General features: G+C 47.3%; 1 protein-coding gene across 3 annotated transcripts in view; it reads left to right on the top strand.

The window, feature by feature from the left end:
• The first annotated feature begins 687 nt into the window (after nt 1-687).
• Nucleotides 688-23,254, top strand: part of LOC119450772 (long-chain-fatty-acid--CoA ligase) — a 288,333-nt gene continuing 265,766 nt past the window's right edge. For 2 of the 3 annotated variants that reach the window (XR_007466547.1, XM_037714274.2), the window contains exons 1-3: nt 688-1,270; nt 18,709-18,910; nt 20,931-21,034. Coding sequence is in view for 2 of the 3 variants with exons in the window: in XM_037714274.2 (XP_037570202.1) it covers nt 1,148-1,270; nt 18,709-18,910; nt 20,931-21,034 (429 nt within the window). In the remaining variant the exon portion in view is untranslated. The remainder of the gene's footprint in view (nt 1,271-18,708; nt 18,911-20,930; nt 21,035-23,254) is intronic. The other variant, XM_049666211.1, reaches the window with a different exon arrangement.

The raw sequence follows: 23,254 nt of genomic DNA, 5'->3' as shown, positions 1-23,254 counted from the left end.
GTTGTTTGTCGAGCGAGTAAATTATCGTTTATGTGGAGTATAGTTTGTGTTGTCCGTACAAAGCACCTGTCTGTCATGTGAGTTCTCTTATGGATCCTGGACCCACATTATTTAACTTATCACAATGCCATAATGCTCAATTTTTTATCCTAGCGCTTTGTGGAAGGTTTATGCATCAAACAATAAAAATATTTTAGTAGGCGCTTGCCGATTTGCAATGTGGGAAACTCACAGAAATTCTCGCTAACGGTTCCTGCACGCAAACCCAAGAATGCTTTTCAATGGTGCCGCGTATAATCGTCATTCGTGACTGTATACACGACACGACATGGCCTCGTTTCTTGTTTTTCGCAGCACAGGCGTCATTGTGCCGCGGCAGTGAAGCCGTACCCTACCATAAACGCGCAAGGCACTTTATCGCCTTGCTCCGGCCACACAAATGAATAGCATCATGTGTAGTAAAAACACAAGGAAGAGACAGGACAAGAATGAAGGAACAACGGGGCAGGAACGAAATGAGCAGTGGTTATCAGTTCGGATATCGTAAAAGACAGGCGGCAATAGACAACCTTATCTTTGGGTGAGGTCCTTGCGAAAGCCGTGTGCCATTCCCCCGTTTTCTCAAGTAATCCTCGACTCTACGCTCTTCCACCGATTGAATTGTGCAGAGCTCCGCCTCTCGAGTGAACAAGGAAGCTAAGCTCCTAAAGAATTGTAGTGAGTGTTAATGGAGCGCAGTGATTACTTCTGTCGAGAGGCGGTGCTGCCAGCCGCACTCCTGACTGAAGCTGCAGTGTCGAGTGCTAGAATTTGTGGCATAAACTGTATGTGGGTGAAAACATTCGGTGATAACGTGTGAGCTCAACTTTCCCCCTGTTCGTGTGATGGTAGCAGCAAAGCCTGTTTTCGCAACAACCTGCTTCTTTCTGGTCCTCGCATTCACATGCTCTACTTCTCGCGTTGTGAGCTTAGTGGCTCATGACGTTCTCGCGAGCATCCCGATAGTATATCACGGTGGTGGTAGTAGAAAAAGCATACTGTTGTCAAAACGTTACTATCGAGCACTAATTTCATGCCAATTTAAGTTCTAACAAATGTTCGCGTGGTCATCTTAACCTTTGTCCTTCAGCTGAAGATAGCACTCACAATGAAAGCTAGAATTCAGGATGGTGTTGTCTATTCCCCGTTCCCTGACGTGGAAATTCCTTGCTGCTCTTTCTATGAAGCAGTCGAGAGGGCACTTCTGGTCGATTCGGACAAGCCTATCCTGGTGAGTACATAGTCTACATTTTCGTAACGCAGTAGATATTAATATTTCTTACCCACAGTCTCATTTCTCATTATATCCAGGAATTAAGTTACACAATTTATTATTGCGATCAAATGCAAAAAATAAAGCTTTTAGTCCCGGACGTGGTTACTTAGCAATTTCGGTAGAAAACTATATGGTGAGTTGCTTGTTTCTTACTTTTAACATTTATTAAGCTTCAAGAATATATGAATAGCGTACAAACAACGAACATTATAAAGCGGTGTTAATTAATAAAAAGTGTTCGGAGACGAAACCGGGGAAAGCGTTTGCTACTGACGCTCAAAACAACAATCATTTCCTAAAATCAATGAGGAGTCACTTCAGTCAGCTGCTATGCAAATAATGCAGCTTGTTTATTTCAGGCCTTAATGTCGCCTTGTATATTGATGCTATTATTGATTATCAGGACTTGTGTTAAAGATACAAAATTTCAGATTATAAAACGCCATCGAATGTCTGCAGGGACAGCGTAAAACAACCGACAACTCGTAGCGCAGGTGTAACAATAATACGCCATCGCCGTGTGATTTGCTAACCAACTGGTTAGCTCAGATGGTAAAGCGACACCACCGGAAGAGCGTTGGAGCTTGATTCGGTTACCTGTCATCGACAATTTTTTCTTACACAGCGAGGTTCTCTTTCTACAAAAACCGCATAACTTCTTTCGTAGCCATACGTGATAGTCTCGAGCGTATGACGCTTTTCCCTTTATAGAGTTTCACACGTAGAAAAACAGCAAGCGTGGAATCCTATAACGTCTACGAGGGAGTTGCAGAACAGAATAAAATAAGTATATTCCTGATACCAATATAACGGCTAATGTTTATCTTGTTAGCACTTTCTTGTAACGTTCCGCAAGCGAGCTCCACGATCGTAACGCGTGCACGTGCCTGCACACATTAGAGGTTCCAAGGGTGAACCGGCTGCAGTTTTTTGACCTGAGGCTTGTCTTCTGTCGTGGTGATCAGTTCGGCAAGTAGCACAGCTCTAGGGCAGCAAATCCGCTCCGGAGCTTCCTGACGGGACACTAAAAACTGATAATACGCGGTACTATAACTTTCTGTGACAGGTCAGCCCGTGCAGTCATAATGAAGCTTTGAAATACCAATGCCAAGAAAATCAAAGATGGACCGGCTGCGAATATTTCGTAATTGAGACTACAAGGTGGCTCAAGTGTTCCAGAAGTTGACAAAGTGAGTAAAAGTGAAGTGGCAGAACGGAAAGGGCGCAATTAAGAATAATGCCACACCAAACAAGGTCGCTGCCATCCCGTACATGCATGACTTTTCACACGACATTAAGCAGATTGCAGAGCCCTTTGGCAAGAATTCAGTTATTTCGGCGCGTGGTGAGGCTCTAAAAATATGCCGGCTGCTTTAGGATTAAAACATGAAGGCTACAACCGACAAAGATCATGCGTTTGCATGGTTAACTACAAGAATCACTTTGTTCGTTGTGCTCTGGAAATTGTGCTGAGAATATTGAGACGTGCACATGTTTATCCTTCACCGGTGAAAAGCGGTCTCCGGAGTACTTGTCATGTGTCGATACATTTGCTGGAAAGACGAACCCTCCGTGGTTGCTTAGTGGCCATGGTGTTGGGCTGCCAAACACGAGGTCGCGGGATCAAATCCCGGCCGTGGCGACCACATTTCAATGGGGGCGAAACACCCGTTTACTTAGATTTAGGGGCACGTTAAAGAACCCCGGGTAGTCCAAATGATTCCAGAATTTCCCACTACAGCGTGCCTCATAATCAGGTCGTTGTTTTGTCCCGGAAAACACCATTACCTAATGCTGGAAAGACCAACATGTGAATGTGCGCTCTAATGAGCACAATATTGCCGTTCAGCTTTGACCGACTCTTCTGCCGGTACTTTTTCCCTACTCGCCCATATTCGTGCCGAATTGCCGAACAACTTTCGTACGACCGCTTTCGTCCGCCTGCCACCTAAACCCGTGACTTTCGTCGATTTGCTGCCATGCTTCACTGTGCCCGATAGTGATTACGTTGCCACATCTGTTCTGCAGATGACCACGTCATGGCGTTTTCCGTAGACGTCTGCTCCGATTCTTCATGTCCACAGGGTGCTATTTGTCCTGACACAACATTTAGTCCCATGATGACTGCGGACCTATTGCCTGAACAAGCAGCAGCCCTGTGTCTCTTCTTGGTTTCCTACAACGACATATTCGACCTGAACAATCGACAATTGGGCCAGACTTCAATTGTTAAGCATCACATAAATACTGGTGATACAAGTCCTATTTATTTATTTATTTGTGTATTTATTGCAATACCCTCAGGACCTAAGTTGAATTACAGAGGGGGTGGGTACATTCTGATTAGACAAGCGCAATAATGTAAACAACAAAGATATGTATGAAAAAAACCTAAACAAAACAAGAAAAAGAACAATGATTAACACAGCAGTTTAACAGGGCAATACCAGAGGCCAAATAGCGTTAGCAACGGTTATTATACATGTAAAATAGAAAACTTATTGAATTAACAAATAGCTGCGCAGGTTATTCTGTGAAGTGGTCAAAAACTGCGCCCTTGAATGACTGCACATCTTTAATGCTGGCGATGGCACTGGGAAGGTGGTTCCAGTCTGTGCTAGTCTTTGGTATAAATGAGTCATGAAACATGTTAGTATGGCAAAAAGGAATGGCGACCTTATGCTGGTGATCAATACGCGCTGACAAATACGATGGCTATGATAAAAGTTCGCGTTTCAGTGACTGGTTCAATAAAAACATTTTATGAAAGAGACAAAGTCATGAAATTTTCCTTCTTAAGAGCAAGTTAGGAAGGCCAAGATTACATTTCATCAGCGAAACATTGGCAGTACGGGAGTAGTTTGATACGATAAAGCGAGCTGCGCGATTCTGAACAGACTCTATTGAATCTGCAAGGTTACGTAAGCCTGGATAACAGCTAGCCGCCCATATCGAGTTTCTGCTTCAGCGCGTAATGGTATTCAGGATCAAGTGAACAAGATGCTTACCAAAGGCATTGTTCGACCCTCGTCGAGCCCTTGGGCGTCGCCTGTTGTACTTGTTAAAAAGAAAGATGGCACGTGGCGCTTCTGCGTAGATTATAATCATCTAAACCGAATTACCAAAAAAGACGTGTACACCTTTCCTCGCATTGACGACGCACTCAATAGTCTCCACGGTGCCAACTACTTTTCATCAACAGACCATCGGTCTGGTTATGGCAAATTTCTGTGGATGAAAAGGACGAAGACTGCGTTAATCAACCCTGATGTTCTATATCACTTCAAAGTTATGCCATTCGGTCTATACAACGCCCCATCCACGTTCGAACGCATGATGGACTCTTTGCTTCAAGGGTTCAAATGGTCAACATGCCTCTCCTACCTAGGCGACACTTCTCGTATTTTCGCCTACATTTGAGACAAACCTTGAGTGCTTATCAGCTGTTCTTCCGCGTAGCTTGAAGTGTCACTACGGTAGTCGGCAGATTACAGTGCTGGGCCACCTCGTTGACGCTTGCGGTATTCAACCAGACCCAGCAGGAAATTCCGGCCTTCACGTCTTTTCCTGTACCTCAGCCTGTCAAAGACGTCCGAAGTTTTGTAGGACTGTTCCTACTTCCGACGATTTGTTAAAGACATCGCAGCGATTGCCCGACCACTTACTCATCTTCTAAAGAAGGACGTGCCGTTTACGTGGGGTCTTGCTCGAACTGCCACGTTTGCCCACCTGACCAACATTCTCACCACGCCACCTATACTGGTCCACCGACCCGTCCACTCCTACAGAGGTCCGTACTACTGCCAGTGGTCCCGGTATCGGAGCCGTCTTAGCCCAACGCCAACACGGACGTGATAGGGTTATCGCCTACGCTAGCCGCCTCCTCACAACAGCGGAGTGCAACTATTCGATTACAGATCTTGAATGCTGGCTCTCGTCAGGTCGGTTTCCAAATTCCGCCCGTACTTGTATGGCACGCACATCTCTGTAATCACGGACCCCACGTGCTCTGCTGGCTTTCCTCACTCAAGGATCCTACCGGCCGGCTTGGTCTCTGGGCTCTCCTGCTACAAGAATATTCCTATGCAGTAGTATACAAATCCGGCCACCTACATCAGGACGCAGACTGTTTGTCATGCTATCCAGTGGACGAACCACCCGCCGACCCTGACACTGATGTCAACGCTTGCGTTTTCTGTTTCTCAGCTGCTACACGTCGCCTGCGAGCAACGCCGTGATGCCACCTTGCGCGCCATCGTTGATCGCTTGGAATCTTCGCCCTCTGATTCGTCCCTTCACTTGTTCGTTCTCCGGGATGGTGTGTTATACCGCTACAACGTATGCCCCGACGGTCCTACCCTACTTCTCGTCATTCCTAGGCACCTTCGTTCAGCTGTTATCCAAGAACTTCATAACTTACCAACGGCAGGTCACCTCGGCATCTCCCACGCCTACGAACGGATTCGCCGACGCTTGTTTTGGCCAGGCTTTTCTCGCTTCGTCAGGAAATACGTGGCGCCGCGTGAGAAATGCCAGCGCCGCAAAACACCAACGACGCTCCGTGCCGGGTGCCTTCAACCGCTCGATCATTTTTTTCGGAGCTGTTCTTTCGCATTGGCTTGGACTTAATTGGCCCTTTCCCTCGAGAAATGTCTGGTAACAAGTGGGTCGCTGTGGCGACAGATTACGCCACGCGCTACGCCATCGCCAGAGCCCTTCCAACAAGCTGCGCCACAGATGTCGCCGATTTTCTTGTACGCGACGTGATTCTGCAGCATGGAGCTCCACACCAACTGCTAACTGACCCTGGTCGGACATTCCTTGCTAAAGTCATCGCCAACATCTTGCAGTCCTGTTCAACGAGGCACAAGCTAACTACGTCTTAACATCCACAGGCTAATGTTCTCACGGAGCGTCTCAATCGAATCCTCACAGACAGGCTTGCAAGTATGTCTCGTCCAACTATACTGATTGGGACCTTGCCCTACCCTATGTCACATTTGCTTACAATTCTTCGCGTCACGACGCTGCCAGTTATTCCCCGTTTTTTCGGTTGCTCGGCCGAGAACCCATATTGCCGCTGGACACATCCCTTCCCTTCGCCGCAGCACAGACCAGCGAATATGCACTTGACGCCATCACCAGGGCAGCCCAAGCTCGCGAAATTGCTCGCGCTCGCCTCCTAACCTCTCAAGAGAACCAAAGGCGTTTCTACGATCGCCAACACAGAGACGTCAACTTTTCGCCGGGATCTCTGGTATTCCTGTGGTCCCCGACTCGTCATGTTGGCCTGTCAGAAAAACTCCTCTCTCGATACACAGGCCCATATCGAGTGCTGTGTGCCGTGACTCCAGTTACGTATGAAATCGCCCCAGTCAGTACCAGTGCCTCATCTGCCCCGAATTCCACTGACGTTGTGCATGTCGCACGCCTAAAACCGTACTACCCCCTGTGACCACCGATACTTAGACGCACCGGGACGGTGCTTCTGCCGCCGTGGGTAATGCTGCATGCATATTGGGTGTTTATTGTGGACGATGTGCGCGGGTGACGAAGAAGGCGAACTGCTTCTCGCTCTCGAGCTGAATGCTGAACTGGCCAGCGCAGCAGTTATACTTTGTAAATATATTTTGTAAATAGTCTCCAGTTCTTCATCATTCGTTCGCGTAACAATATATCTGTTGATCCCACGAACTGTGAGACATTCTTGTTTAGTGACCATTTGACAAATAGAGCACACGACCAACGTTAGACGCCTCGCCCATCAAACACTTCTGGCACGCGGACACACGCGTCTCAGCTAGGTTTATTCTCTCTAACTACAATCGCTTAGCCAGCGTTTCTCGCATGAAGCAACATCGTGACCAACCTCTCCTTTCTACTAGACGTAGAATTTCACGCTTATGCTTGTTTCATAAAATATACTACACTAATACTGACCTAAAAATTACACTTCTTTCGCCTCCGAATCATTTGTCATCCCGTATTGATCATCAAATGAAGGTTGGGGTGCCTCAGTGTAAAAGCAATGCATACCTTGAAGCCTTCATCCCGAAAACAAGTCAAGACTGGAATAGCCTTCCCGCCTCCATCGTGACTGTCACAGATCATGATGTGTTCAAGTCGGCTATCTGTGACCATGTGCTGCATCTTTAGCCATGTTTTCTTTTTATATTGCCACTCCTCCCTGTAATGCCTGTACGGCCTTGAGAGTAAATAAATGAAATGAAATGCATGAAGGCGAAGGCGTGACAGCGATGGTATCACAACGACGGCGTGGCGACATTGGCAATGGTGACAGTGCGATACCAGAACTAGAATAGTGACGACAGAATGACGGAAATGGAACCACGGTGATCGCATGACGACGACTGTATGAAGACGACGTAACGACGACGGTGGCATGCTTGCGTTGGAGGTCACACCCGCGCCTACGTGCATAATTTTCCGTCCCGGACCGCCTCGGTTAGAACTATACCCGATGCTTGCTTGTACTATATCCCCTACTAACCTATCGTGCATGACAGGAGCCTGCAGGCCGCCACCGAAAGGGGGGGGGGGGGGGAGAGGCCAAGTATTCTACGATTCAAAACGAACTGTCGCGCTTTCCTTCTTCTATATCCAAGAATGTCGCTCTGTTCTTTTCTGTTATAATACCGCAACACTGTAACACTGTAGCAAACATCACGATAAATACACTGGGGAAATCACGGAGGCGTACGCAATTTACAAAGAAGCAGAGTTCTCTATCAGTAAGCCTAGTAACACCCGCTCAAGAAAAAAAAGAGCGTGTTTCTAGGTGTGTACAGACTTGAAGCTACGGTGAATTTTCTGTTTTTGCCGATGCTTCGCGCGTTAGTTAATCGCCACCACGTTGGGAATTGCCCTATATACCGGAATCCTAAGCCAATAATCGTCAAGCTCTCAAAAATGTGGTGCAAGATACAATTATAAGATCTAGGATGTTCAATCCTTAGTGCTCTCCCTACAAAAAGATAACTTTTGTTTACTCATTACGTAGCTGGATAAAAAATATTACGAAACAAACTTTTGAATTTTTTAATATGGTAGCGTGCGAAAACAGCTATTGCGGCTAAAACATCCGATTCTGTCGTTTGCAGTGTGAGGGATAATTACTTATTCAGCCGTTTACTCGTAGCATGCGAAATACGATAATGGCAGCGTAATTACGTGCCCTCGCGCCTGGACACCATCAGTCTCAAAGGTGATTCGAAAGAAATAACTCCGTTCTTTGCCTGACTCGGTAAGCACCTAATCATTACGTAGGCTTTGATTTTCAAGCTGATCACCCACCTTCCGGTACGGGAAAGCTAATTATAACAACGACAGTTTGCCTCTCACAGGCGGTTGCCGCCTGTGAGACCCGAGCCATTTTCAATAGAACAAATGGTGTGCACTATTTTAGTAAGTGCTTTCTGTGGGCAGTCGCTGGTCATTTTGTGAGATATAGTATAGCGGAGCAACGGTGAGTTTGTGAATTGTGCCAACTTGAGAGCGCTTCTCACGCGGGATTTCTTGCTGAAAAATGCAGCGCCACCAGCCATGCAATCTTAAAAATTTCCAAAATTGTAGCCTCCGACTTTGCTGACATTACAATATAAGCAGCTGCTATGTTGCCTAGCATGACAACAGCTGTAAGAAGAATAATAAGCAGAGAGCTCATACACACGTTTTTTTTTTTTCGAAGATACGTGCCAGATAAACACCTCTCCTGTTTTTAAGCCAAAGAAAATTCAGAATTAAGGTTACTAATCGCACTGTAATAGATTTGTGAAGTATGTTGAGATTGTAATCAATGAAGTGAAACGTTACAGCGCAGCGAAATAAATCCAACATTAAATGCTTTGAAGTTGTACTATAGCGTTTCTCGCATAGGAAAAATTTTAGGAAGCTTTCAACCCCTATACAAGCAAGCTTTTTTTACAACTCAGAAGGGCGTTTGAATATACCACTGATGCAAGCCGCGAAGTGCAGCAAACCCATTTTTTTCATCAGCTAGCATTGGTTGTTACGGGTGCGTGTAAAAAAAGAAAATAATCATGTTGTTACCGAAGCAGACTCGAAGAGGAAGCAGACTTGCGGGACCCTGGGCGCCGACGTCAAAATTGGGACATAACTTGTGCACCGGCAGTTCGTAGCAAACATGCAGAGCAGATAAATATAATATAATAAAAATAATCACTGCAGAGTGACTTGTAGGCCAGCCGGGGACAAACAAGCAAGAAAACAAGCGTAAATAGAATGCGAACCGCGTAATACTGTATGACGGAAGATTCACCACGTTAGAAGAGTGGAGACTGTGACGCGTTGGTAATTCATGGCAAAACAAGCACTGCGCGGAAGACGAGCTGTACCGAAGGTGAGCTGAAAATGACGAACAGCGCAGTGTGCGTCGCTCATTCTGCGCAATGGTCTTCGGCGCTGTGCTCGTTCTGCCACAAGCTTTTGTGAACCTTGAAAGTATTTGCTGCGCAAGCACTTCTAACACGTGGCAAGTAATAGCATGCGCCCTGACTTCGCAACATGCCATTCGGCCTTCGCAACACGGGTCAAACGTTCCAAAGGTTTATCGACGGTGTTCTACGGGGCCTCGATTTTTGTCACGCCTACCTGGATGACTTGCTGATCGCGAGCACCATCCCAGAAGAACATGAAGCGCACCTGCGGATGGTTTTTCGGCGCCTATCTGAGCATGGCGTTATCGTCAACGCGGCCAAGAGTGAACTCGGTGTGCCTGAGTTATTTCTGGGCCACATCATTTCGAACTCGAGAGTACAGCCACACCCATCTAAAGTGCAGGCCATACAAGATTTTCCACTGCCAACCACGAAGCGCCAACTACGTGAATTTCTTGGACTGCTAAACTTCTACCGCAGCTTTGTACCTAAATGCGCACATACCATACCACTTCACGGACTGCTGAAGGCAACGCAAAGATCTTCGAATGACCTGCCTTGGTGCGAAGAGAAAAGGGCTTTCATCCAAAGCGAGCAGGCCTTGGCAAATGCGGCTCTCCTGCCATACTCACAGCCAGGAATTCCCCAGTGTTTAATGGTCGATGCCTCAGACATAGCCATCGGCGCCGTGTTGCAACAGCTGAGCGACGTGCACATGGCACAAACTGCTAGTCGTCTCAAGGTAAATACATCTGGTACCGAAGCTTCCATAGAAGCCCATACGTTCAAAACATGGTTGCTTACCGGCGGTTCATGGGGCTTAGCGCCATCTGTGTGAGGAGGGAACACTTCCGGCGGAAGAAAAAATAATTTGACGTCATATCCGTTAAAAAAAGAATTGACGTCATTTTATTCTCATAGGCGCGAAATTTGTTTTCGGAGGCCTGCCATAAGAGCTGTATAATCAAATGCCCCGCCATTCGACTTCATGGGCGTCCCGAGTTTTCAGCGCGAAAAGCGATGCCAGAAAAGATCAGCCGTATGGGTGTCGAAATCGCATCGCTGCACAGAACATACTTTCTTTGGAGGCCGACGAACGCTTTGGGCGTAGATTGCGTAGAGTGCTCGTCCTTTCGTCGGACGCGAAGCCCGTTGGCCAGCGCTGTCCCACGAAAACAACTAAGGTAAACAACTATCTGGCGGTCGCAACTCACTAGTTTTGACTGCACAGGTTAAGAAACAATGAAACTACCCGCGTCACCTAATTCAGACAAACGTCGACATGCAACACAACACATGTGAGGGGGGCGTATTGTAACAGGTGAACTTTAAGAGCGCGCCTTTCCACGCACTCCAAGAGTTGCATGGCATTGCAAGTGATAGCGGCGTCAACGCCCGCCGCTATCGATGGGCGCTCTCACGGTGGGCCCTGAAGGTATTTATTGATAATGATCTAGTAAAATACAGTTGTATCCTTTCTCGCCGTGCGTATATAAAATTAATTAGGAATTTTATTTTCGTTGAATGAGTCTAACTGCGTCTCGCTTTAATTTAAAAACGCTTTTTTCTTTCCCAGTGTTTATTCCCTCCAAACATAGTCGCGCTTCAATCGCTGCTCCCATAACCACCCTTGTTGATGTCGGTGACAATTGGTTCTGAACCGCTTTTCACCCGAAGCTTCGCGACCTATGTGGACCGACCTTGGTCGTCTACTCAAGTATACGCAACTTCCGGCATTTCATGGAAGGCGTCGAGTTCTTCATTTTAACCGACCATAAGCCACTGACCTATGCTCTCGACTCTATGCGTACGGACCGTGGCACGCACACAGCCCGTGAATTTCGGCAACTGGCATACACCTCCGAGTTCACGACAGACATCCGCCACGTAAAAGGGTGCGACAACGTCGTTGCCGACGCCCTGTCGCGGAGCGCTATAAACTTCGTCAACGATCCAGAAGGAGTTAACTTCGACGAGCTGGCGGCAGCCCAAAGAGAAAACGAAGAGCTAAAAAGCCTCCTAACAAAAAAAAACGGCCCTCAAACTATAGTGGATGCAGATTCCGGGATCAGACGACCAGATTTGCTGTGACACCACGGGTAACCCACGCCCCTTTGTGCCTGCCAATCTACGTCGCCGCATTTTTCTTTCTGTTCACAAGCTATCGCATCCTGGAATAAAAGCTACGCAAAAGATGCCCACAGCAGGGTTTATGTGGCCAGGTATCAACCGAGACGTGCGTTCCTGGGCAAGAGGATGTATACTATATCAGCATGCCAAAATTCATCGACATACTGTGACCCCGTTGGCAAAACTCGCGCCTCCAGACGCGCGTTTCGACCACGTCCACCTCGACATTGTCGGACCTCTGCCGCCTTGCCAAGAGCATGCCTATTTACTGACATGCATTGATAGATTCACGTGCTGGGCACGGCGCTGAGCACCGCGCTGGCACAGTTGCCCGCGTCTTTTTGCACCACTGGGTGGCTCGTTTCGGGGCACCATCCATAATCTACCATCCACAACGGCCATGGAAGGCAGTTCGAATCATCACTTTTCGCCATCATTGCACGTTTCATTGGTGCTTCTCGCATCAGAACAACCGCCTACCACCTGATTAGCAACGGCATGGTGGAGCGTTTCCACCGCCATCTCAAGTCTGCCCTCGCGCGACGCAACAGAAGAGCGCAACTGGATGGAGGCACTACCACTCATTCTCTTGGGAATCCTGACAGCTGTCAAGAGAGACATCGGCCGAACTGGTCTACGGAACGACACTACGCCTTCCAGAAGAATTCTTCACGGGCAGTCTGCAAGACGGCTGCACACAGCTACCGCAGCCTACGCACTTAGGCTACGAGACATAATGGAAAACCTTCGCACTACGCCACTGCAACTGGCAGCGCCACGTGAGGTGTACGTACCATCAGAACTTGGTTCGTGCACACACGTGTTTGTGCGCCATGACGCAGTTCATCGGCCACTCCAACCACCGTACAACGGGCCATTCCGATTGCTGCATCGTGGTAACAAGCAGTTCACTATCAACGTGTGCGGTCGTCATGAAGTGATATCACTCGATCGGTTGAAACCAGCGCACATTGAAGATGCAGACACCATTTCACATGCAACGTCATCTGTGACACCCCCCTCCAAGGCTCTACTCGTTCAAACACGCCAAGTCACAAGGACACGAGGTGGACGAGTCTCCAGGGCACCCCATCGTATGGACTTGTGAACAATTTAAATCGTCCTATAAATGTTTAACTCACCAGGAGAGGAAGTGATGTAGCGGCCTCACGGTCGCACAGCAGCAGCCAGACACCCTCTCCCATCTTTGACTCGGTAAAATCTTATCGCGTTGTGTACGGGAAAGGGAAGTGGTGCGAGGGTGCGCAACAGAGCCGTAGAGGCTGTACGATTAGAAAATAAAGTTAGTTGTTGCTTGTTCTTCAGGGACGCACTACTCGCTTCTATCTGCTGATTTCCAGCCACGCTCGTGTCCCACACAACAGAATAAAAGTTACCTACTATACACCTCACTGGAATAGACAACCCCATTCTGTGTTTACTTTAGGCATAATTTTTTTCCTTCTGATATCTCATTTAACCAGTTACACTTTGGAGCTTAGCTAGAAGGGCCACAAACTGACAAACGTTACGCGGATATCCTATCTGGGCCATTTGGCTAGGATTAAGCACCTCAGTGTTCATGTTCCAGCATGACTAGCGTCCCCCATCAGCATCTTATCAGCGTTGCTTCGGCATCCACAGGCCTGCGGGAAGTCCCGCCTGGTGATAATCTGGGGGATCTCAACCCATCATCGTTGGCCCAATGAGCTTTCCCAGAAAACCAGCGGGGATGCTGTCGAGGCCTTTGCTTCCAATGCCGCCCCAAGGACCAATGTGTTAAATATCCCTTACAAAGCATTGCTGTTTTGATGCGAAAGCATCAACTTGCCCATTGAGCGAAAAAGCCGGCATCTCTAGTCTGGCTGCGATGCCATGCTACGAGCACGCATCGATGGAGTAGAGCAGCCGAAAGGGAACACCTGCTGCTGTGCTCGCGCACCAGGTGTTGCGTGAAGGGAAAGAGCATCACCGCAACCCCACGTGAACCTCACTCTCAAAAGCCTGTGTTATTCGCACGTCCATTGTCCGCGCAAGCTCTCGTCTGCGTTCTAAATACACCTCGGTAAAGCGAAATCAAAATGCGCTAAGCGTTGCACACTCGCCCGCCCGCGAGGAGTTAATATCAAAGGACTGCTCATTCAATTGGACATTAATGCTTTCACATTCGCAACTCATAAGAAGTGTTTAGGTGTCCTGGGTTTTTTAAAACGCTTCTAGACGCAATAACAGTTTCGCTGCAATACCGTGCACCTTGTGTAGTGCCGTAACTCACAGTTGTGTGTATTTCTTACGCGCAAGCGTAGCTGCTCCATCTGTCAAATTGGCAAAATTATGTTTGTCACCACGAGGGAAGCGAGCGCTGCAGGAGGAAGACTCCTGGAGGTGGAGGAGAGAATCGGCGCGTTCGCACCCTTCCCGTTTGTGCTTCGACACCGCAGTGCTCATTGTGCATGTTGCTACGACTCTTCGTTGAATGTGAAGCAATATGCGCTTTTCCTGTGGCACACCAAGTGTCACACCATCGAGATTTTTTTAGATAGGCAGGACATTACACAAGATAATAAGATCTTGGTGGCGCAACCCCACACTCCGTTTCAAAAGGGACGCTCATAGCATCCATCCATGCATCCATGTAGCGTCCGGAACCGCGTTCACGCCCTTTCCCTTTGTGCTTCGACGCCGCGGTGCTCGCTGTGCAACAACAAAACTTTGGTTTGGGGCTAGTTGGTACATAGCAATCTAGGGTGAAAAGTTTATTGAACATCCTTTCTAGTAGAGGTGGTCCCTTCATTTTGTGTGTGTTTACCATATTCTTTTACCAACGCCTGTGTGTCTCTTCTTTGTGGTTTGTCCTGGGTGTTTGCGCTGAATGTTTTCGCTGTGCATGTTCGCGGCGTCAATACGCTTGCGCGTAACCCTCATTGACGAATTGAAATTTCACGAAATTTTTAACAGGCCCCGACGAGCCTTCGGCGCCGCCCGCATAGCAAGAAGCAAGTAACAAGGGTCTGAATTAAGCTAGCACTGAAGGCCCAAATTAATTTTAAGTAAAGAGGTAGTCAACACATTTTGAAGAGCAGTACGTGTTGACTTCTTTGTTGTGAAAACAAAGCTGAAACCGGTACACTGAAGCGCGAGTACTTACCCAGTAAAATTGATGAAAAAATCTGGATATCACGTGTCAAATCAGTAGCTGTGGCAACGGTGCAAATCAAAGCACCGTTGCCACGGCAGCAATGAGTTGAGAGCACGCACGGAGCAGGATGGTGATAGAGAATGGCCACAAACAACGTCGCAGCAGCCTTCAGGGAACTCGGGTCGAGGTAGACTGCTCGCGCTTAGTGACATGCTCGAAGAGTAAATTATTTTTGTAAATGTGTTGAGATGTGTCACAATGATAGTTTACCTGACACGTGCACAATATCCACATCGCAGGAACCGCGTCTTCGCTCTAGAAGGGTCGTTCTAGTGCACTTTGCGTAGGCGCTGGAGACGCCTGCAGCGTTCTTGAAGTTACAAACCTCCACGTCGTAGGAGAAAGCGGACATAATCCTCGAATACATGCACTCTGACCGTGGAGTACTCCATGCTGGGTGCCCAACGCTAACACGAGTGGACCCGTCAGCAACCACCGCGTGACCGCGTCACTTCACTACCGAAACGTGCACACGCAAACACCACCGTAGAATAACACATCCCGATATGTGCCGCCATCGAGCAAGCTGTGGCAAGCTGTGGCAAGCTGTGGCCGCAGAACTTCATAGTCAGTTGTTATTGCGGAGAGTTCGGGCAGTAAGACACACTCGAATACTTCCTTTACCAGGATGCATACTCCGCCTCCGCGAGAGTATGACCGATTTAAGTAGAAGGTACTATAATTTGGGATACGGAAAATATCTGCATCGTTCATTGACCATGTTTCTGTTAACACTATCGTATGAAATGATTAACCTACCCGTTCAAAAACAAGCAGAGGTTTTTTTTTTTATTTGAATCTGAGCGGATGTTCAGACGAAAGCATTTAAAGGATTGCAGAAATTTTTTAACTAAATGCTGCCTGAATACTTGTGGCAATATGTAAGTCTCCCCACTTGCACAATTCATCGTTATGAAAAACTATTTTTAAACGACGTTATCAAGATCCCCCACGGTAGAAACAGCCACTGCGCGTTCACCGTCAGCTTTTCGGACAAAAACGCGGCTGTTGCTATTCCATGCATATTTGTAGTTCGCTCGCTTCGCCCATATCTTCGTCTCAAAGAGTAAATCACGGGTCCTTTCTGTCACATTTTCAAGCAGGAATACATCGTCTTTCGATTGATGCAACTTCTTTCCGCTTTTCCACCAGGGGTCCCTATTGGCTTGTTTCGCGTAAAGTCCCTATATAAGAAAAGTACCGCCATCCTTTGATAAACGCCGCTTCTCTCTCTCCTGTATCTCCGATTGGACGATGATAGCGCGCGCTTTTCACTTCTTTATATTTTCTTTTTTTCCGCCTCAGAACCATGTTGAAAGTCCTCTGCGCAGCCGCAGTCGCTGGCGGCGGCGGCGGTGCGCGCCCGGCCTGAAAGCTTCAACGTGGACTTTCTAAGTGCGCCACCGTCGACTTGGCTTTCGCAAGCAAAAAGTAAAAAAAAAGCAAGCGCTTTAGGAGAGGAGGCGGCGGAGGAAAGAGTAGATGGCGGTACTTTTCTTATATAGGGACTTTAGTTTCGCGAAGCGGCAGATTATACCCTGTATCTTTTATTTTTTTTTATTTGACAGTAGCCGGTGAACTGAAAACGTCATTTTCTGAGAGCTGTGGAAGTTCGAGCTGCACGGCTACTTTGTTTAGCTTTTCGAACAGGATTTCTTTTTCAGAGTATTGAATCCGATGAAATTCCAGGTTTAAGCGGCGGCTCCTCTATTCAAGTTGGTCAATTTCAGCTTACAGCTGATTGACGTCACTCTCGTTTCCTTGAAGCCTTTCGGTTATGCGTTTTAGTTCCTTGATCTCATTTTCATTTCGCGCTGTTCGTTGTTGCAGTTCATCGTACTGTTCGCTCAGAAATTGTAAAGTGTCTTCAATGTATTCAACTACCTCTTGGAGTGGGAACAGCTGGTCAAGCTTTCCTTTATTTGTCTTTAGCAACTACCGCACGTCTTGCGTGTCCGAATCATCACTAGATTTGTTAGGCTGCACACGTTATTTCTGTCGTCTACAAGACGTGCAGCGCCAAGTCAGGCGGTATGCATCTCCCTGTGACCTAATTGTCGTGTCCGCCATTCTTGAGCATTTTCCGGTGTGAAATTTAGAAGTACAGTCACTACATTCAATGGTACAGTCTAAAACAGTAAGCGTTAGCTCACAAATGGCACATATCACATTGCAGAACATGGTCACAATTTGACAGCAGCAGCATCAGCAATAGGGAAAAAAGTACGAAGTATAGAAATACTAACCTGTAAAAAGGCAGGTTGTTACGTGGACGATGCGTCTTCGATGCTGCCGCTGCCGCCAATGTGAAAGCAGGCCTCGATTTCCACTACTTCATAGCTTGCTCTGTCGAAGGTGGCGCTTGATGAAGACTGCGGCGTGATCCGGACAAAGAGGACTTGCAGCAGAGACGTTCGCCGAGCTACGCCCACCAAGCTTGAAGCAAGCACGGCAGCGAGGGCGAGCAGCGACGGTGTTATCGCCCTTGGACTTTACACGGAACCTCACGGCGACGGCGACGACAGAAATGCACCTGCAATATTCATAGAATTGCTATCGCAATAAAATTATGCCAGTCGAACGCACGTCTTGGAATATATCGTACGTGAAGCCAAACTTTCATGAACCGGTTTTTCAGATGCTATCAATTTCTCCATTCCATTCCTGCGTCTTTGACGTTAAGGAAACTGACTCGCGTGCATGTGCTTACGAGTACCCTTGCTACGTGATGTGACACACAGCGCGGTACGTCATCTCAAAACAGATAGTTAGCATTGGCATAATAAAAGCATACATGCTACTGTGACTTTCACGGTTTGAGCATTGGTTTCTCATTGCGCTTGTCCGCTGGAGAAATCGTCGGACAGGTGATTCAAGTTCCTGTTTTTTCTTTGTTAAATGTGATCATTTCGGAGAGACATCAGCAGAAACCAGCAAGCACTGTCAGGAAAGTCTTGTAAGGTTCGCAAAGAATGCTTTACTTTCAGATAATGTACCAACAACTTCCTTATTTAAAGCATTTAGGAGATCTTTAAAAATGCTCTTTATAAGACATTGTTGAAATAATTTTCAAGATGAAAACCATAAACGTGTTCCGGAAAGGTGATGCTGTCTACCTTAACTGCCAGCTGTTTTTAAAGAAAAAGCATGCGCTTCACTTCAGTTTACATTCAGTATAGCCCCTACAATGATAATTCAGAACTGCAGCGACCAACATGAGCTGGTATTGGGAACAATGAACTAATGAAAGAAAATAGTTGCGCAATGCCAAGAAAACACTCGCACAAAGCAGCACTAGACAAATTTGAGTGCATAGCAATGTACCCGTTAGAATATGCATCTAATGCAAACTCAAGGACTTGGAGACTTTTCACTACCTTTTGCCCATATAGGAACAAAAGTAAACGCAATTTCAAAGGCTGATTTGCACTTAGGAAGAGCATCGAGTGTTTCTTTACTTCGGTTACGTTACATGAACTGGTAACAAAGATTTGCAGCACAACAAAATACTTGGAGCGCACAAACACACGCGCTGAATAAAGTTATTTCAGGCCCTTAGCGGCCTTCTCCTACCCAATATATTTCTGGGGACGGTAATATGTTTAGGCGTTATAGCTGCTCTAAAGATGGCACTATTTTCGGTGCAGGCGGACGACTCTGTGACACTGACCAAGAAAGAACTGCTGTCACAACTACGGCGCTACGCAGCTGGCTTCCAGCGGCATGGAATCCGGCCTGGCGCTCGTGTCTGCGTCCACGTCAGCAACAACATCGACAGCATTGTCGCCATGTGGGGCTGCGCCGTGGCCGGAGCATCCATTGTCCTCGCCAAGCCTTCGCTCACTGAAAGTACGTCGTAGTTCCTCTTACTATTTTAGGCGAAGCCTTGGCATTCACTTCTAGAAGCATATTTTTTTTCGTCTTTAATTGTGCAGACGCAAACTCATCAGCGCTTGTTCGGAGTACATCGTTCGATAGTTTTAAGTTCGTAGACATAGCGGCTTCTCCATTACGATGTTCATTTCACACGTACGTTTTACAATAAAAAAAAACGTTATTAACTATGAGGCAAATGAGCAAATAGGGGATAAATATACCTGCATCACATTATTGCACATTATTGCACGTATTACGATACTTCGCGAGTGTTATAATTCCTAGTGAAAATAAATATCCTGGTTTTGACTGTTGCCGCTCGTGCCCCGCGGCTCGCACCTCCTCACCGCGTCGGAAATGCTTGCACCCGACTGCTATTTCGAGTCGTCTGAATATACGAAATCATTGAAGCCGAGATCAGATGAAATAGCTCGATGCGGGAAACATAGATTTCATATGCAGGATTGCCCTATAAGTGGACTGGAATTAAGGGGCTGATGCTCTAAACAATACGCCTGAAGTCAGATGTCCTCGTTGTGTATTCCAAATTGCTTGACGAAGGTGAATTTTCGAAGTTCTAAAAAATGACGCAGTTTCACCCAAAAGGCGAAGCATCAATTGCGATAGCTAATTTGTAGAGAGCTATACGGAGTAAGGATAGTACTTTTATCAGCTGTACAAACTTGGAGATGCCGCAGCACCGGCAACACACAGAACTGTTGTCGACACCGTCGGCGTTTTGCCCGCGTTCGCACAAAACGCGCGAGGCGTTGGTGACTGTTGCCGGTGCCTCTGGGGGCGGCTCGGAGGTTTTCGACGAGATCAGAACGGGACACTCGTCGAGCAGCGTCGGAAGTATTTACCACCTTCTCACCTCACAATGGTTGTATATAAATAGGCATTTTGTGCCGCAGCTAAACGTCGCCTCCCCCCCCCCCCCCTCCCACGGCCTTTCGCGTGTCTGAAGAAGTCGCGTTTGCTCTACATATATGGTGATTGTAAAGGAGGAAAGAGACGCTTAATTCTGCAGCCCTTAAGGGAGCACGGCGCAGAACGCGCGTTTGTTCTCAGCCGTGCGTTCACTCCCCGTGAAAGCGCGCGTCCCTCGCGCCCTTTCTCTCGCACATACAGCGTTCGGCGCGCGGCAACAATTTCATCGCCTTCGACGTCATACGGAACCTCACGGCGACGGCGACGGCGACGGCAGAAATCTGCTTTGGAGTGTCCATATAATTGCTATCGCAATAATAAAAAGTACTGTTTGGTGTTGTTTCTGGTGCCCTGCAACGTTCAATATTTGCTTCAGTGGCATCCCAGAGTAGAGTAAGTACTAATTTCCCTGGTGACAGTTTGGGGCAGTGTTTTCGTTCGTCACTATATGGTGTGCCCGGCCATGTCTCAGTAGGTCACGCCGCGTACTCTACAGAAACGATGCCGCTTTCAAAGTTTGTAGTTCACTTGTAAAACTTCCTGGTCAGGCACACTCGAAGCAATGTTCTGCGCTGTCGTCGCACGATGAACTTCTGCTGGATAATGAACTTCATTCCTCAGAAAAAGAAAAAAAAAACAGATCAGCCGTTGCTGCTATAATACGACGCAGGTCGATAATGGGGCCCACATCTTTGAACAGACGCTGCTTCGTTCTACTGTGTTGCAGCAACGTGGTTCAACCGGTTAGTATGTCAATGACCCACAGTAATATTTAAGTTCTGCCGAATATGAAATGAATTGTGGAGCTTTGCAAAATTTTATTTTGCTTTTAGGGTTTTCCTTTGAATCAACTGATGTAAAACGCACCTTTAGTTCCCTTTGAATGAACTGCAAGCTGACTAAGATTGTCATCATAGTGAAGTTTATTCACTATACTTACATTTTCTGTGTGTGAGTATATAGTAACCTGAATTACATCTTACCTTACGGAGGTGGTTGTTCGCACACTAGGTCGCCTACGCCGGGCAGGACTTAAAGTTTAAATACCATGCCGGTATTTCAGAGGAGCTGCTGTATCAAATCACCGACAGCGACAGCACCCACCTTCTAGTTGACCCAGACCTCTCCGAAAAGGCTCGAAGCGCAGTGTCCGCTTTGGAACTCAAGGTAAGAACTGCCGAAAAAGTGGATACGCCAATAATTAGGCGCTAAATGCCTATTTATGCATCATGATCCAATTTAAAACACAGCGAGTAGCTCTCGCGAAAATATTTTTTAAGCTCTTTAAGCCAAAAAGTTTCGCGATTGGTCGGGAACTTACTTCCTTTAACATTTACACCACTATGTCTGCGATTTCACATCACTGTTGCAGCGCAGCAGTCGTAGACTTGAATGATGGAAAAGATGAAAACCTGTGTGATGCTTCAGTATTTCGGCAAGCCACTTGAGTCTATCGTAGTAATGCGAAGGTTTTTCAGGCCGTATTTAGCTTATATACGCATTACCCCATTCAATTGCTTGGCTGAAAAATACTTCTGTGAAAGGACGAATTTATCCACACAACAATACAGCACGAAACTGCAATCGAAACACTTATGGGTTTTTCAGAAAAGAGAAATGTTTGCAATATTCAAATTTCAGCCAAACAAGCTGACAGTCGCCTGAGCTTTCATCAGTTGGCTTCAAACAGAATCCTAATTTAAACATTAAAAGCCAGGAGATCTGGAGGTTTTGTCCGATGCCGCGGTCTGAAAAATTTTGCCACCTGTTGTAAATGCACATTATGCGCTATAACAGAGAATAGGGCAAGTTTCGCTGCGTTTACAAAGTAGTAGCACAGCGAATGGACACAGACAACGAGAGGCAACACAGGCGTGGTGTGTCAAGTGACGCTTTAATGATAAGAGAGAGAATTAACTTTAATAATAAACACTGAAATATAAAAGAAACAATACGTTGATAACCTCCCGGCCAAGCCGGCCTCAAACACAAGCTCCCATAAATAGTTGATTGTTCGCCATGCATTGGCCTGATGGGGTTGCGTGGTCCATGTCTCCAGTGAGGTAATGCCGCATTCCTCGTGTTTCTCGCTTACTATCACGAGACCTGGACATTCCCAACATAGGTGTCTGATCGTCGGACGAGCAGCGTGTCGCACGTACTGCACCTCACTGGCGCTCACATCACGTTCGGCTGTCTCCTACCTCCGACTCGTTGTCCAGGCGTTGCCTCTGATGACCTCGCGTATTCCTTGCAGCAGCGTACGGGTGCCACTTAGCCAGGAGGTCTTCGGTGAGTGCTGTGCCCATCCTGGCCTTATGCACCAGGACTTTCGCTCCTCGAGAAAATTCCTTAGAAAAGGGTTGGCATTGTGTGGTACCTTAGCATCAGCTGCCGTTTTGCGTGTAGTTTGAGTCGCTCGTGCTCCTCCTCCGGGTCCAGGCAAACAGCAGTGAGAGGGACTTGGCCCTGGGGAGATGAGCGGGAAAGTAACAGCTCGCTCGCTGCACTGTGCGCTGCACTGTTGCCGATGCTGCCTGAGTCCCCCGGCAGCCAATCCACTCGCACACCTGTGCCGTAATCCCATCGAAGGGATGCGCATGTGACATTGGTATTGTTACGTGTGGAAAGGCACAGCTAAAAGAGACTATTTACACTGTATTTACGAGAGCACCGCAGCTAGAGGCCAAGCTGGGACCCAGCTCGTGCCACACCCCCATGCTCGTCTTCTTCTTCATTTCCGCCATGTCTGCATGCCTGCATGCCCGTTTCACGGCTGCATGCCTCTTTCTTTCAAATAATCCGCCAATGTGTCGAGTGCATTCGGCATTGCCTTAGTTACTAATTCTGTTTTCCTCAGAGCGCCGCCAGGTTCCATCTATAATGTGACGTCATCTGCATATATGGTGAATAGGATGCCGTGAACCTGCTGCTGACATACAGTGAGTTCTCGCATGACTAGATTAAACAACGTAGGCGATACAATTGCACCCTGAAGAACGGCTACATTGTTCGTAAACGTCCTCGAATCTGATTTGCCACTACGGATCTTGAACCTTCGATGCTCCAGAAAGGATTTTACATTTCACACAATTCGCATTTCAGGCACGCTTCTTCGAGCGCCGAGATGACGACTTCGTGCGTCACACTGTCGAATGTCTTCCGTACGTCCGCGGCTACCAGGGGGCTGGGAACCTTCTGCTTACCCAGCCGCTTCCTGGTACAATGTTGGAGCAAAAATACACTGTCCCGAGTAGAAAGGCCTGACCTGAATCCAGTCTGAGTAGGGTAAAAGTATGATAATTTTTATTTTCTTGGAGATGTTAGGTGAGCCCCGTGGGGGCAAAGCCTTCGAGAAGTATGCAAAGTGTTGAGGTCTACGAAATA

The sequence above is a fragment of the Dermacentor silvarum genome, chromosome 4, assembly GCF_013339745.2.
Source record: "Dermacentor silvarum isolate Dsil-2018 chromosome 4, BIME_Dsil_1.4, whole genome shotgun sequence".
Classification (NCBI taxonomy): Eukaryota; Metazoa; Arthropoda; class Arachnida; order Ixodida; family Ixodidae; genus Dermacentor; species Dermacentor silvarum.
This window is presented reverse-complemented; position numbering and strand designations above follow the sequence as displayed.